The sequence below is a fragment of the Ornithodoros turicata genome, chromosome 3 (genome assembly GCF_037126465.1).
Source record: "Ornithodoros turicata isolate Travis chromosome 3, ASM3712646v1, whole genome shotgun sequence".
In the NCBI taxonomy this organism is placed as follows: domain Eukaryota; kingdom Metazoa; phylum Arthropoda; class Arachnida; order Ixodida; family Argasidae; genus Ornithodoros; species Ornithodoros turicata.
In genome coordinates this window covers 59,681,454-59,694,175 of record NC_088203.1, presented here as the reverse complement: position 1 = coordinate 59,694,175, position 12,722 = coordinate 59,681,454, and the positions used below count along the sequence as shown (strand labels likewise).

The following is a 12,722-nucleotide window of genomic DNA, read 5'->3' as shown; positions in this document are numbered from 1 at the left end:
TGTAGCTTGTTATTTTCTTCCATGTCCCACTCCTGCTGCCACTGTGTGCAGACAGCTCTCTTTAACACTGGCAGGATGTCTTGGTAGGGTAGTCCTACAGCTGACTCCTCTTGTGCCAACGCTCGCCGAGCCTCACGGTCGGCTCGTTCATTCCCCGGGATCCCAGTGTGGCTGGGGACCCAGCAGAGACAGATTGAAAAGCCTCGGGAACAAAGTTGGGTCGCAAGCGCTCGTACTCGCTTGACGAGGTGATTCTTGCTGTCATAGCATGAAAGCAGCGCACGCACAGAGCTTAGCGAATCGGAATAAATCACTGAATTTTGAAGGTCGTTTTGTTGAATGTGCCCCAGAGCCAGGAGAATCGCGTAAAGCTCTGCGGTGAAAACTGTGGCGTTCGTGTTCGTGAAGACTGAAGAAATGTTCCTACATTTGTTTACAAAATCTAGCAAGATGTGCGCATCCCAACGACGTAAAATTATTTGTGTAGTGTGTACTTGTGCCACCGAAGCAGCACTTTGGCAAAAAATTGTGCTGACAGAGCCAGGCGGGCTGTCCTCCAGCAGCTCTGTAACAGCAGTTCCATTACCGGAAACAGTAACGGAAACGTAACGGAAACGAAAATTAAAAGCTGGTGTCAGGAACGGATAACGGAAACGAAAATATAGCATTAACGAAAATGAAAACGGCAACGAAAATACGTCCGTTATTCTTCCCTGCCGGTGACATCCGTTACAGTCGACTTCCAAAGTATGGTGGCATTAAATTCCTCGTTGGCCACTGACGATGACGCGCATTCTCCTCCGAGCACACCTTCTCACTCCTCCTATTAGAGAGTGACGTCACGCTGATGCCGCAGGAGCCTCCACAGCTGTGGAAGCAGGGCTGATCTTTAAAATTAGTTTATTAATGCGCCAACATTAGAAGGCTCACGTCAAAGGAAAAACGGTGGTTTCGATGTACGTGCAGGAGAAAGAAATGAGAAGGAAAGACGAGAAAAGACGAGAAAAAAGAGACCTTCAGAGGAGCAGCTTGAACGAAAACAACGAAGACAGCGGGAAACGACACGCGAGTTATGTTAATGCGTCAGCATTAGAAGGCTTATGTCAAAGGAACAATGGCAGGGCCGGCGAGTTACGCGTATGTTATCTGTACAAAGCGAATACAAGTACGAGCGGCAGGCCAAGTAGGCGATAAAGGAAAACAGAATGCGACACACACCAGGCGCTTCTCGTGTCTCTGCATAAGGACCCTCACCCCAAAAAAGAAGTCGCAAACGGCATGCGGGCACCAGACATGCAGCAAATACTCCAGTGAACCGAAACAACCACTCCAAAACGCTGCATACCCAAGAGAAGAACACTCAAGAGAACTTTAATGCCTCAGTCGTTGCTTTGGGCGGCGCATCCTTTGGAAATGCGCTAGCATTTTCCAATGTATGTAGTAAACTCTAATGTAGTAAACTCTGACGTAATTCTTCCCAAGCTGCCGCTCTTCCTGCACTTTGGCCCTTTTCCATGAAAAAACAAAAGAAAACGCGAACACGAAGAAGTCGCGAATGTCATTGAATTCCAACGGTACGTTGCCCAACACCGAAATGTGTGATACGGTAGCTGGTGACGTCGCTACATTGGACAACTAAGACAGGGAAGAAACGCTATGGGCTCGGCCGTGCAAGAACTGGACAGTGCAGTTCGTCCAGTGCCACTGCTCTGTTTTTGTAAATGTTTGTGGTACGCGAATGTGCACTGTTCCCTTGTGGAGGGAGATCGCAATACAACGTTGGCAACCTTTAAGTATGTAGCGATTCAAAGCACAAGAAATGTGTCTCTCAGCCGTGCTTGACGTGTTGCGCGAACATACAGGGTGTCCACCGTAACTACAGGGGTAATTTTTTTAAAATAGAAAAATCACCTTTTCCAAGTTTTAACCAATGGCAATGTACTCTACGCCTGAAGGCCCACCTTAAGATGGCTCAGGCAAGCTTCTGTGACGATGCATTAGTTAACTTTTTAATTATCAACGATACAAGATTGACCCAATGAGAACATCGGATTCGTGTCACTGGTAACGTTACCGTTTTCAGAACAAAAACTGAGGCAGTTATAGCGCGAGGAAAGGGCCTGGAAATAAGGTGTTCTGGTGGTTAGTTTTCGACGCTCAAGTAGAAGCGCTCCCGTTTTCATTTCCTGTGTATGTGGGGGAGGGAAGAAGCTGACGCACCAATCTGTCTCCTTGCAATCTGTCTCCCACGCGACAGTGTTTTGCCTCCCCCGCGTACAGAGGAAGGGTAAACGGGAGTACTTATACTTGAGAGACGAAAGACGACCACCAGGTCGCCTTATTTCCGGACTCTTTCCTCGCGCTATAAATGTCTCGATTTTTGTTCGGAAAACGGTAATGTTACCAGAGACCCCAAAGAATTCGACGGTCTTATTGGGTCAATCTTCTATCGGTGATAATTACAAAGTTAATTAACGAAAGTTAATGAGTTGATCGACACTGAAGCTTGCCTGTGCCCTCCTAAGGTGTGTCTTTAGGCGTACAGTACAACCGCATTGGTTAAAACTGGAAAAAAGTGATTTTTCTGTTTCTAAAAAAGTACTTTTATAGTTTCGGTGAACACCCTGTACAGAACGCAGGATTTTTCCAATCGAGATCGCGCAGCATGGAAGATAAAGAACAAGAAGAGCTTTATCCGTGAACACCGGAATCTGTTTCTATCTGAATGTTGTGAGAACCTTCGCCTGGAGTTAGTTATAAAAACTACATCTGCACAATTGGTAGCCAGTGCAATGAAAGTTGTGTGCAGGAACGAAATCGCAACGCCATCGGGAGTGGACTTTTAGTCTATGTGACCCGGTCACGTACGTGGCAATGATCTTCACGCTGGTTGGTCGATGCATGGCCAACTTCTGAAGTTGTTGCTCGGCGACCGATTCCCACCGACTCGTCGACCCGGGTTGGCCATGGTTATGGAGAAAATTGGCCCGTCTGAACGCAGCCTAAGTCGCACACATGAAGTAAAGTACAAACTGTATAAGTGGTTGTATTCGCGGCCCAATAATTAGCGAATTTGTGAGGAGCCAGGATCAGGCAATTATCGTGATACCGCGGAGCGTCGACCCTGCATCAGGCGTCTTGGGGCCCTCCACCTTGAACGTCCAAGAAGAGGTTGCATTTGTGTTCCTTTTGAGCCCCTCTGATTCAGAGAGCTACGATTAGGGGTCCTTACTCGGCTGGTACCTCGGCCGTTGCCAAATTGCGCTCTCACCCGTCATTCTTGTCACCGCATTGAGCAGATACCATTGGCACTCAATAGTTGATTGATTGATTATGTGTTTAATGGCACAAAGGCAACAATAGGCAAAGGCAGTCGATAGTGATGCGGCAAGTTTTACAAAGGCCCATCCGCGTGACAGGGTGCTTAAACCCATGCATAAAACGCATGCTTAAACCTGGGGTGCTAGATGGTCCAGGCTTACAAGGACATGGAGACATGGGACGCCGACATCCGCGAGGGATTCGTGATGGCTGGACTACTGTCTCCACTTGCAGCGGAGAAGAACTCAGCGCTTTGTGAGGCAATGCAGTGTAATAGCGTAAGAAACCGCGAACATAAGTTGCTTCAGCGTCCTGAGTCAAATTGCTTACATATTTCGTTCGCGTACTTTTGTGTCATTGGTTCGAAAATTTCGCTGAGTTTCAATTTCGCGAAGAAAAGAGCGCACACGAATTAGTACTTTGCGAAAATGACTACTTATATTATGTGGAGCTACCCACCTACTCCTTCCTGCGTCTTATCCGCCGATAAGGAAAGGTTGTTCCTGGAAGACATCGTGGTGCGAAGACAGGCCATGAGCAACGCAGTTACCAACAATGTCGTTCTACACATTTTCCCGGTGAGTGTGGTCCCGAAAACTTGCTGTATTGCTGTCGAGGGCTTCTTTGAAGTCCTAGAGGACGACGAAACCCTACGTTAATCCCAGTGGGGTGCAGTATCGTCTCTCTCTATGAAACGCCGCAGTGATGTTGTTGTACTAGTCTAATAGACCAGTCCAGAAAATGACAGAGTGCTTAGCGCCGCTTTGAACTCCGGGAGTTTACTAATACAAAAGAAACGGGTGGCCTCCACACCGTTCGGATTTCTCTCCTACGGGTCAATTGTCCACGACATGTCAAGGTCAGCGAAAGCAAAATGTGAAGGATTATTCTTCGTTCCGCCGCTCAGCAAGCGCCCAAGATGCAATGCGTGCGCAAAGAGCACTGGGATTTTCTGAACTCGTCTATTGAACGATGGCAGTTCAAGAAAAGGCACCAGAAGTGGGATTCGAACTCACACCCTCTGATTGCCGGTCGGACAGCTGGTGCCTTTTCTTCAACTGACATCATTCAATAGACCTCTCCCTGCTTGTAAACAAATGAGGTCATAGTGTTCGACAGCGCCACCAATTTGGTAGAGTTGAATTGGTTGAACTTCGCTCGAAGCCAGGGGCGAACAAGGTCGCGCCCGAAAGCCAGGGTCCTGAGGGGATTACGATGGTTCCCGAAAGCAACGCGACAATCAGTCCTACTTTTCTTTGAATAGGAGGCAGCGAACAAGTGCGCATTCGTGGAACCCAGCCCTCCCCTTCCTATTTGTTTCGGTTTCAGTCTGTCTACCAACGTCACGATGACGTTTCTCGGGTAGAGGTCTACTGAAGTATGCAACTGCGCGTTCTGAGGGTTGTGCTGTGTTTGTCCTTCTATGCGTAATTTCCCCATCCACTACAATGATCTAGTGTCAAGCCGTGCTAAATCACTGGAATGCCATTTGCTATACTAGCGCGAATCACTTAGCCTTAGTCGTGCAGTGCTGCTACTTCTTACAAACGACAATAAGCCGATAGGAGTGAACGCCGATACGTGAACAGGGATCAACAGGCGCTTGGTCCTATTACATGTTGCATGCACAAAACTACATCATAACAGGGGCTTCATGCACAAAAATTTTCCAAAATATACATTCAAATACGCGGCGTGCAACGTATAATTATGCACAAAATATGCAGAAATCTTGTGGTGCCGCGAATTTTGCCCTGGACACTTTTGCCTAGTTTGGAACTGATGCCCATTCCGTGGAAACCACCGGTGCACGCTGCACGCAAATGTGGCTTACGATCTCGCCATATAAATGGGTTTCAAAGTCGGTAGAAATATTGCAACGTTATCGCCGTGCGCATTTCAGCGGGCGGCAAGTTTTGGGAAGTAATCAACAAAGAGTATATTAATCGAGATAATTGGTTCGAGTCGTTTCCTGCAGATATATCCTCACGTTTAAGTCACACGTGTATTAAGCATTTATTTTTCCTATAGCTTATAATGAGAGTTTTGGTCTTAATTTACAAACTGACACTGGCATTTTGTGATAATATCGGGCGTTACGTCACTCTGTGATCGTCTCTAGTAGCACTGGAGTTTTCGGCATGTGCATTAATTTTGCCTGCTCGAGATCTCTCTTGTATGGGCTGAAATCATGGCACGTACGATATTACTTTACAGAATATCATAATTTAAAAGTTGTAGTTGATGAAACGACGCCAGCAGTGCCTCTTCGTTGAGAGAGTTAGGTGCTGTGTCCGTCCATCTGTGTCCTCATTGACGTTAGATACGTTCTACTAATGAATAAATGAATGAAACATTTTATTTCCACATCATATTGTGGTTGGACCCTGAAAAAAAAGGAAGTCGCAGTGACGACTTTTACTACATTGGTACTGTGCAGTAGTGTTAAGATAGCATAATATTCACCGCCTAACGAATATCGTGCTTGACGACAACTGACATTTTCTAACCGACCTAGTTAATAATATTTAAAAATTGCTTATGTAGGTTTGTACGCACGCTACAATTTTATGCAGTCTGTTAGGCATGTTGTTGTAGCTACGAACTGTAGCATTCAAAATTGAACATATAAACCCTAATAAACTATACAAGGCTTGACGTGGATACGGAGGAAGCAATTGAGAATATCCCCTCGATCTGTGCTACTGAGAAATACTGGTTCATCGGGAAAACAGGGTATTTCTAGCATGTTTGCAAAATCCCACTTTGTCTGGGAAGCGTTTGTGCCGGGGGTCTTCCCAACACTTCCCTCCCTCCACCATTAAAGGCAAAAAACCAACCGCCAACAAAGCATTACCTGAAAAAAATAAAATCCCGAACGCTAGTTGATACTACGGAACTTCATCACAGCCTGAGATAACCCTACGATAATGCTTGGTTTTTGTGCCATGTCGAATCAACTAAAAGAATATACAAGCCGATAATTTATATTATAAAAATTTCATTGGTTCTCCGACATTGGACATCCGATTACGATTGGACATCCGACACAAATGTAATATAGTTAACAAATATTTTCAACATGAAATCGTATTTGTATGTGCATCCACTGTGTTTCTTCCTGGTCGACGTCGCATATGTGTCCTGGAAAACGATGAAAACGCGTACCCTTGACTAACCTAGGCACACCTAGCAATACGCATAACTTCCTGGGTTGTTATTGTTCGTATGGGCACAAAAAATTCACAGTTCATTAAATATTCATTCACAGTTCAATATAAGGCGTCTCCCGCCATCTAACTCCGATTCCGAAGGCACAGCAGCGCGATGCACGGTGCCTACACCCAGGTTTTAAAAAGTACTCATGCATCTTTACACGTGGTTAAAAATTTTGCTTTGCCAGCTAGGACAGCCATGTACGCCACAAAATGTGCGCTCTTTGTCGATTGATGTTATTCCGGCAAATTCGCTAGCTACTTATAGCTAGGAACTTTGAGCAACCGATTGGCCGCTAAGTCATTTTTCACGCCAATGTATTCAAAAAGGTGCTGGGATACAACGATGCTTGTGGAACTGCTTTCTTTTTTATGTCTCTTCTTTCTTTCTTCCTTCTTCTTCTTTTCAAGTCTCTCGCTACTTGTCCTGCGTTCCGTTTCGAGAAGTTGGTTCTGAGTAATGTGACCAGTCATCCCGATATAGGCGGGACAGGTCCCGCTTTTATGGTTGTGGTCCCGCTGTCCCACGAGACCGCCTCTGGGGGCGGTGTTTTGTCCCTTTTTTGGCTAGGACGGTCCCCGAATGGAAAATAATGTGGCTAAATACAGGTTTTCCACTTCCACGTGGCTCCTTCCGCCTCATATCTTTCCACGATCTAGCCAAAGAAATGATGTGTTGGCCAGCAAGCCATTTCCCTTCCAATATACTTCGTAGAAAGCAAAGATCGCCTGCACACAGTTTGCTTATGAAGCTGCCTCGGTGGGAACATGGTCTCGATATAATGCAACGATAGATAACAAAAAAAAATACACACCGAAAATCAAGGTAAAATAACCGCTTGGGTATTGGCGAAGCGAAATGGCGATGTGAAGCTGCAACACGGGTTTTGAGCCCATGACCTCCGTTTCGAAATAACGTGAGGAGTGGCAGAAAAAGGCACGGGAAACGTTAGGCAAACGTTAAGAAAATCACACAAATGACTTCGAAATATGACGTAATACTCAAGCAAATGGCGCCGATATATGACATATGCACATATATATATATTATATGACGATCAGGAAGCAATGTAAACAAATATGGAATTATGTGACGCACGATACACTCTAGTTTTTTCTCGTTGTGATTGGTAAAGTGTCAGGGCATCCATTAGAACACATCCTAAAAATATGCCTTTTGCATGAACTCCGGGCCCTAACATGAACGTTAGCATACACGCCTTCAAGAAGCGTGGGTAGTAAAAAGTGCTAGCGATAGGAGCATTGCCATACCTGATTAAAGGAACTGTACCTTAGCCTGAGGCTGCGAGCTGTGGAGAAGCGTCAATTCTTTTGCGACCTTCCCCTGGAGTTCGATGTTACAACTCGCGCGCTCTCTCTTCGTCCTTTGTGATGGCCACGTGATGGACAAACACAAATAATGAATACGCCAAGTGTCCTTAGCAATTCGCGACGTAACCTTCGGCTTGCGTGTGCTCAATAAAACGTTAGCAGAATCAGTTTATAGTACGGCAAACCAAAATCAGGTACCAAACGACACTCGCAAAAAACGAAAAACATCTCCCAGCCGTACTAGGCGTTCCACAGTTTACTTCATCAAGGTGTAAAAACAAACATACATATTTCCATAACTTTCCACCAGTATAAGCTCTTGGCAAAGGTGCGGTGGCGCCACGGCCGCCTCTTCCCAAATCGGGAAGTTCATCATTACCTGCGCGACGTGAAACGTGAGAGATGTCGGGAAAGTGAATGATGGATGCGGACCAGTCGTGAAACACACCGGCTTCCCGCCACTCAGTGCGCTTAACTACTTTCGGGAGTCAAACTTGAAAAAAGGACAGCGTCTCTATGAATCTCAGCACATTAACTGGTTGTACAATCCATTTGTATTGCTGCCTGAAATGTAGAGTATCCAGGTTCTCGTCAGGGGTTCTGGCGTTTTCGCCCTGGCCTCACCCCGTCCCCGGGTGTCAATAAAAGCTTACGTATTTACGTCTAAGTTGACATGTTTCAACATGTTTCAAATACGTTTGCGAGAAACTTCAGTTAACGTTTCTCATGCGTGGTGTGTTATCAAAGTAATTCATCCACCCTTTATCAATATCGGTTTAAGAAAACTGTACACTCTTTCGGGTAGATACTCATCACGAAGTGACTCGGGTGATGCGAAGCTTGCGTGTCGTTCCCCTTGTGTAGCTGCCTTCGTCATATCATACACTCTAAAAAATAAGGGAGTCACGATGACTCCCTTTGAGTAGTAAAGGGGCGGTCAGAAACTACGGGGGGCCCACTCAGCAACCTGGACCCCTGGACCCTGGGCTGACTTCTTTCACCATTTTCCTACTTGGGCCGACTTCCTTCACGCGACAGGTGGGCGGTGCTCGGGTGGAGGACTGCTGTGGTGGGCGGAACGTGACCGGAGGGCTGCGTGCGCGCTTACCCTTCACCCTAGGCTGACTTCTTTCACAATTTTCCTACATGGGCCGACTTCCTTCCCGCGACAGGTGGGCGTCGAGTGGTCGGAGGGCTGCGTGCGCGTTTACCATTCAGCCTGGGCCGCCGACTTTCGTCATTTTTCAGCCTGAGTCGACTTGAATCGTAATTTTTCCAGCTACAACAGGTGTGCAGTAGGCTGTTTACATGCAAAGAATAGCCATACACAAAAGTACAAGTGAAAATATATTTATTAAAGTCATTAGGAATTATGTTATGACTCTGCGTGAATGGGAAAAACTTAGCCAAAAATCTGAAGTAGAAGGAACACAATACACATAACAAAGAATATACTTATTACAGGCATGATGCAATAGCATTGCACCCCGCTTTTTTTTCTTTATTCACATCACATCACATCACATCGCAATAGCATTGAATGAATTTACAGGGATTTTAATGGCAGCTATGTTGCCGGCTCTTTCCCGCAATTTTCACGGCCACCTGAGAGAGTCGGCTTTTGGTTGAAGTGTGGAGTGCATTAATTCCCACAAATTTGGGAACAGCACCGTAGGATGTGTAATTGTGTGTGTCTTCCTTTAATGGAATTGCAAGTCATGCAGTGATGTGTGACACAAGTAATAGGGTACAGGATCGAGCATTTATTGTACATACAGAGAAAGGGTGGAAAAATCTGTGAAGTCTGTTAAATATGCAGCGATTAAAACAACATCTTAGAGTTACAAAGTACATTAAGTGTATCTGGTTACCAAGTATAACGTTCCCTTACACTTCTGCTGTTTTCGAAACAATCCCCAGAACTTATTCGTAGGTTGTGGCTCTGTTCTTCAGCTTGCTGCCCCTGTAGGGCTGATACACATTATACTTCTGTAAGAAAGAAAATGCAGGATATGTAGTACGACAGTTGCTACCATTGGAAAGCACCTCCACGTGCACACACCTCTGCACACTACACATTCAGTAAGGTGGCACTAGTACAGACACCTTGATGGTGCTGGCTGAGTACTTTCCAATACAAGCGAAGAAATATCTTAAGGTCTTATACTGGTCATAAAGACCTTAAATCACTCATATTTGGATAGTACATATATTGATTTAAATCTTGTTAGATATTGATGGTTTTGTGTGGAGTGACTGTGTGAAGACCCAATGATGTTAGAGTGTTTGGCATTATAGATGTGGTCTAAAATTGTTATAAAGAAGAATATGTTTGGTTACAAAATAACCACGCTTCACTGATTAAATCACAAATGTCACTGAGATTATTCCAGGAAACACATGCCAAGCAATTCCACAGGTAGTTCCAATCACAAGATATATGTTAAATGAAAGAATCAGCAACGCCGTCAGTGAAGCAAGTATATATTTTTACTTTTGATGGCTAGTGCCACGGGTGATGTATGCAGGAATCCGAAGGTTAGCTTATGGCAAAACACTGCACTAATCTCATCATGCACCAGAGAAATGTGCGCCTGTGTTTTTTCCATAAAATATGTACATACCTGCCAACCTGACGGACTCAAAATTCGGGAGACTGCCCGCAGGGACGGCGGGGGGACGCATTAATTTTGTGCACTCAAAGTAGTATTACCACTGTTATGCGATTCCTCTACGTCATAGGTAGCCAATATCGGATGGTGCTGCGACGCACTATCGTTCCTTCCGTGAACCGCAGTTGTGAGGACGCGTCGTCCCAGGCTCTCCAACATTGCATTTTGAGCAGTGGCAGCCATTTCATCGATGATGGCAGTGGTCTTCGTCCGTCCGCAGCAGTGGTGCATCACTTCATCACATTTTGGGAACATCTTCCAGAACAACGGTCACACCTGGTACGGATGCGCTCAACCAGAAAAGTCGTGTAAAGGCACGTATGAGGGACATATCCAGGTATTTCTTCTGTTTGAGGAGAGTCATCGGTGCAGACGAACCTATCGTACGAGGCTAGACTGAGGATAGCACGTCTTCTCGAGAAACACGGACACAATGAAGCACATGATCTGCCATGACCTCGAGCCATGGGTTGTCATGTCGCGAAACACGTGTAACTGGTTATCTAATTCTTCAAGAATGCGTTTGCGCAGCTTTTAAATAAAAATGAGAGAAGAAAAGCCCAAGGCCCCAATTTTTCGGGAGACTGGAGTGCGCGTCAGTACATTCGGGAGACTGAACGAAATTCGGGAGTCTTCCGGATAATCCGGGAGAGTTGGCAGGTAAGTATGTACCACATAAATTCGCTGCACCCTAATGGAATTCTAACTAATGTCCTTCATACTGACACATGCACGTCCCGCACCTGCACTACTCATCCCCGAAAAAAAAGGGAGAGAAAGCACACAATTTCCATGTTGAATCTAACACTGATTTCTTTGTTCCGCGCACAAATCATGATTGGAACCACCTCCCCATTTGTCTCGCATCCATTTTACCCACTAATCATTTTAAAACAGCATACTGCAATTACGTCGTACCACAGTATGACATTTTGTGATCGAAGTGGACTTTCTTTACTCTCAGTTTTTAGACTATAGTCATAACAAAGAAACAACTCTGTAATGCTTCTTGCATTCTGGATGAATATATACTATGGAGAGCAGAGCACAGCATCGCGGTGCATCAGCCTTACAGAGGGTACCACACTTTCTTACTGCTAGGGAGAAACAGAAGCTGGGTGATTTCACTCAGGATCAGGCAGGGTGATCCGGCGACCTCTCCAATTTTTTTCTTTCAAACATATATTAAAGCCTTGTCCCTAGGAGGCATATTGGCGCTGAAAGTAGTTGAAAATATTTGGTGGTTATTTTTTAATGAATTATCATTCAGATGTGGGCATTTCGGCCATTGCACTTCCTACATAGTTTGACGCCACGTATCTTCATAACTTTTTGACATATTCAGTTGAATTTTTTTTTCACGTATTGTCTCGTATGGGTAGCATTGCATCCTATGTTCTGAGGATCCTATGGTTTGCCTTTGAAGAGATAAAAAATCGCAAAGTTGCCTCATTTGAAAAATATGATACGTTTTGGGAACCTCACAACTCGGCCCCCAGTTGTGATACTCGAAAATAATCTGCATTGTGTTCGTCTCGAAATGCCCTTTCTCCGCATAGCGAGTACATCGTATTGCGAATTAGGGCAACGCCCCCAACGGTCTTTTTGTGAAGGGTATCTACAGAAAATGCGTAAATTCGACATCGCGCATCCCATATATTCCCACTCGTGACATCGTTCATTTTACTCGCAAACGTTCTTCATTACGACTCAAAACAGCACATCAAATTTTTTTTTGCTTCTGAGATGGTCGAAATTACGCTGCGAACGACATTGAGTTACGAACGTAACTTCGACCATCCCTGAAGCAAATTTTTTTTTTTTTTTATGTGCTGTTTTGAGTCGTCATGAAGAACGTTTGTGAGTAAAATGGACGATGTCACGAGTGGGAATATATGGGATACGCGCTGTCGAATTTACGCATTTTCCGTAGACACCGCTCATAAAAAGACTGTTGGGGCCGTTTCCCTAATTCACAATACGATGTACTCGCTATGCGAAGAAAGGGCATTTCGAGACGAACACAATGATGCAGATTACTTTCCGGTATCACAAATGGGGGACGAGTAGTGAGGTTCCCAAAGCGTACCATAGGCAACTTTGCGCTTTTTTATCTCCTCAAAGGCAAACCTTAGGATCTTCAGAACTTCGTATGCAGTGCTACCCACCCCAGACAATACGT

At 45.2% G+C, this 12,722-nt stretch overlaps 1 protein-coding gene across 3 annotated transcripts in view; it reads right to left on the bottom strand.

The window, feature by feature from the left end:
* Nucleotides 1–7,912, bottom strand: part of LOC135388513 (uncharacterized) — a 148,676-nt gene extending 140,764 nt beyond the window's left edge. For 2 of the 3 annotated variants that reach the window (XM_064618094.1, XM_064618096.1), the window contains exons 1-2: nucleotides 7,809–7,912; nucleotides 3,781–3,953 (exon numbers count right to left, since the gene is read on the bottom strand). In XM_064618094.1, the coding sequence (XP_064474164.1) occupies nucleotides 3,781–3,892 (112 nt within the window). In that variant the 5' untranslated portion in view covers nucleotides 3,893–3,953; nucleotides 7,809–7,912. The remainder of the gene's footprint in view (nucleotides 1–3,780; nucleotides 3,954–7,808) is intronic. The other variant, XM_064618095.1, reaches the window with a different exon arrangement.
* Between the last annotated feature and the right edge of the window lie 4,810 nt (nucleotides 7,913–12,722).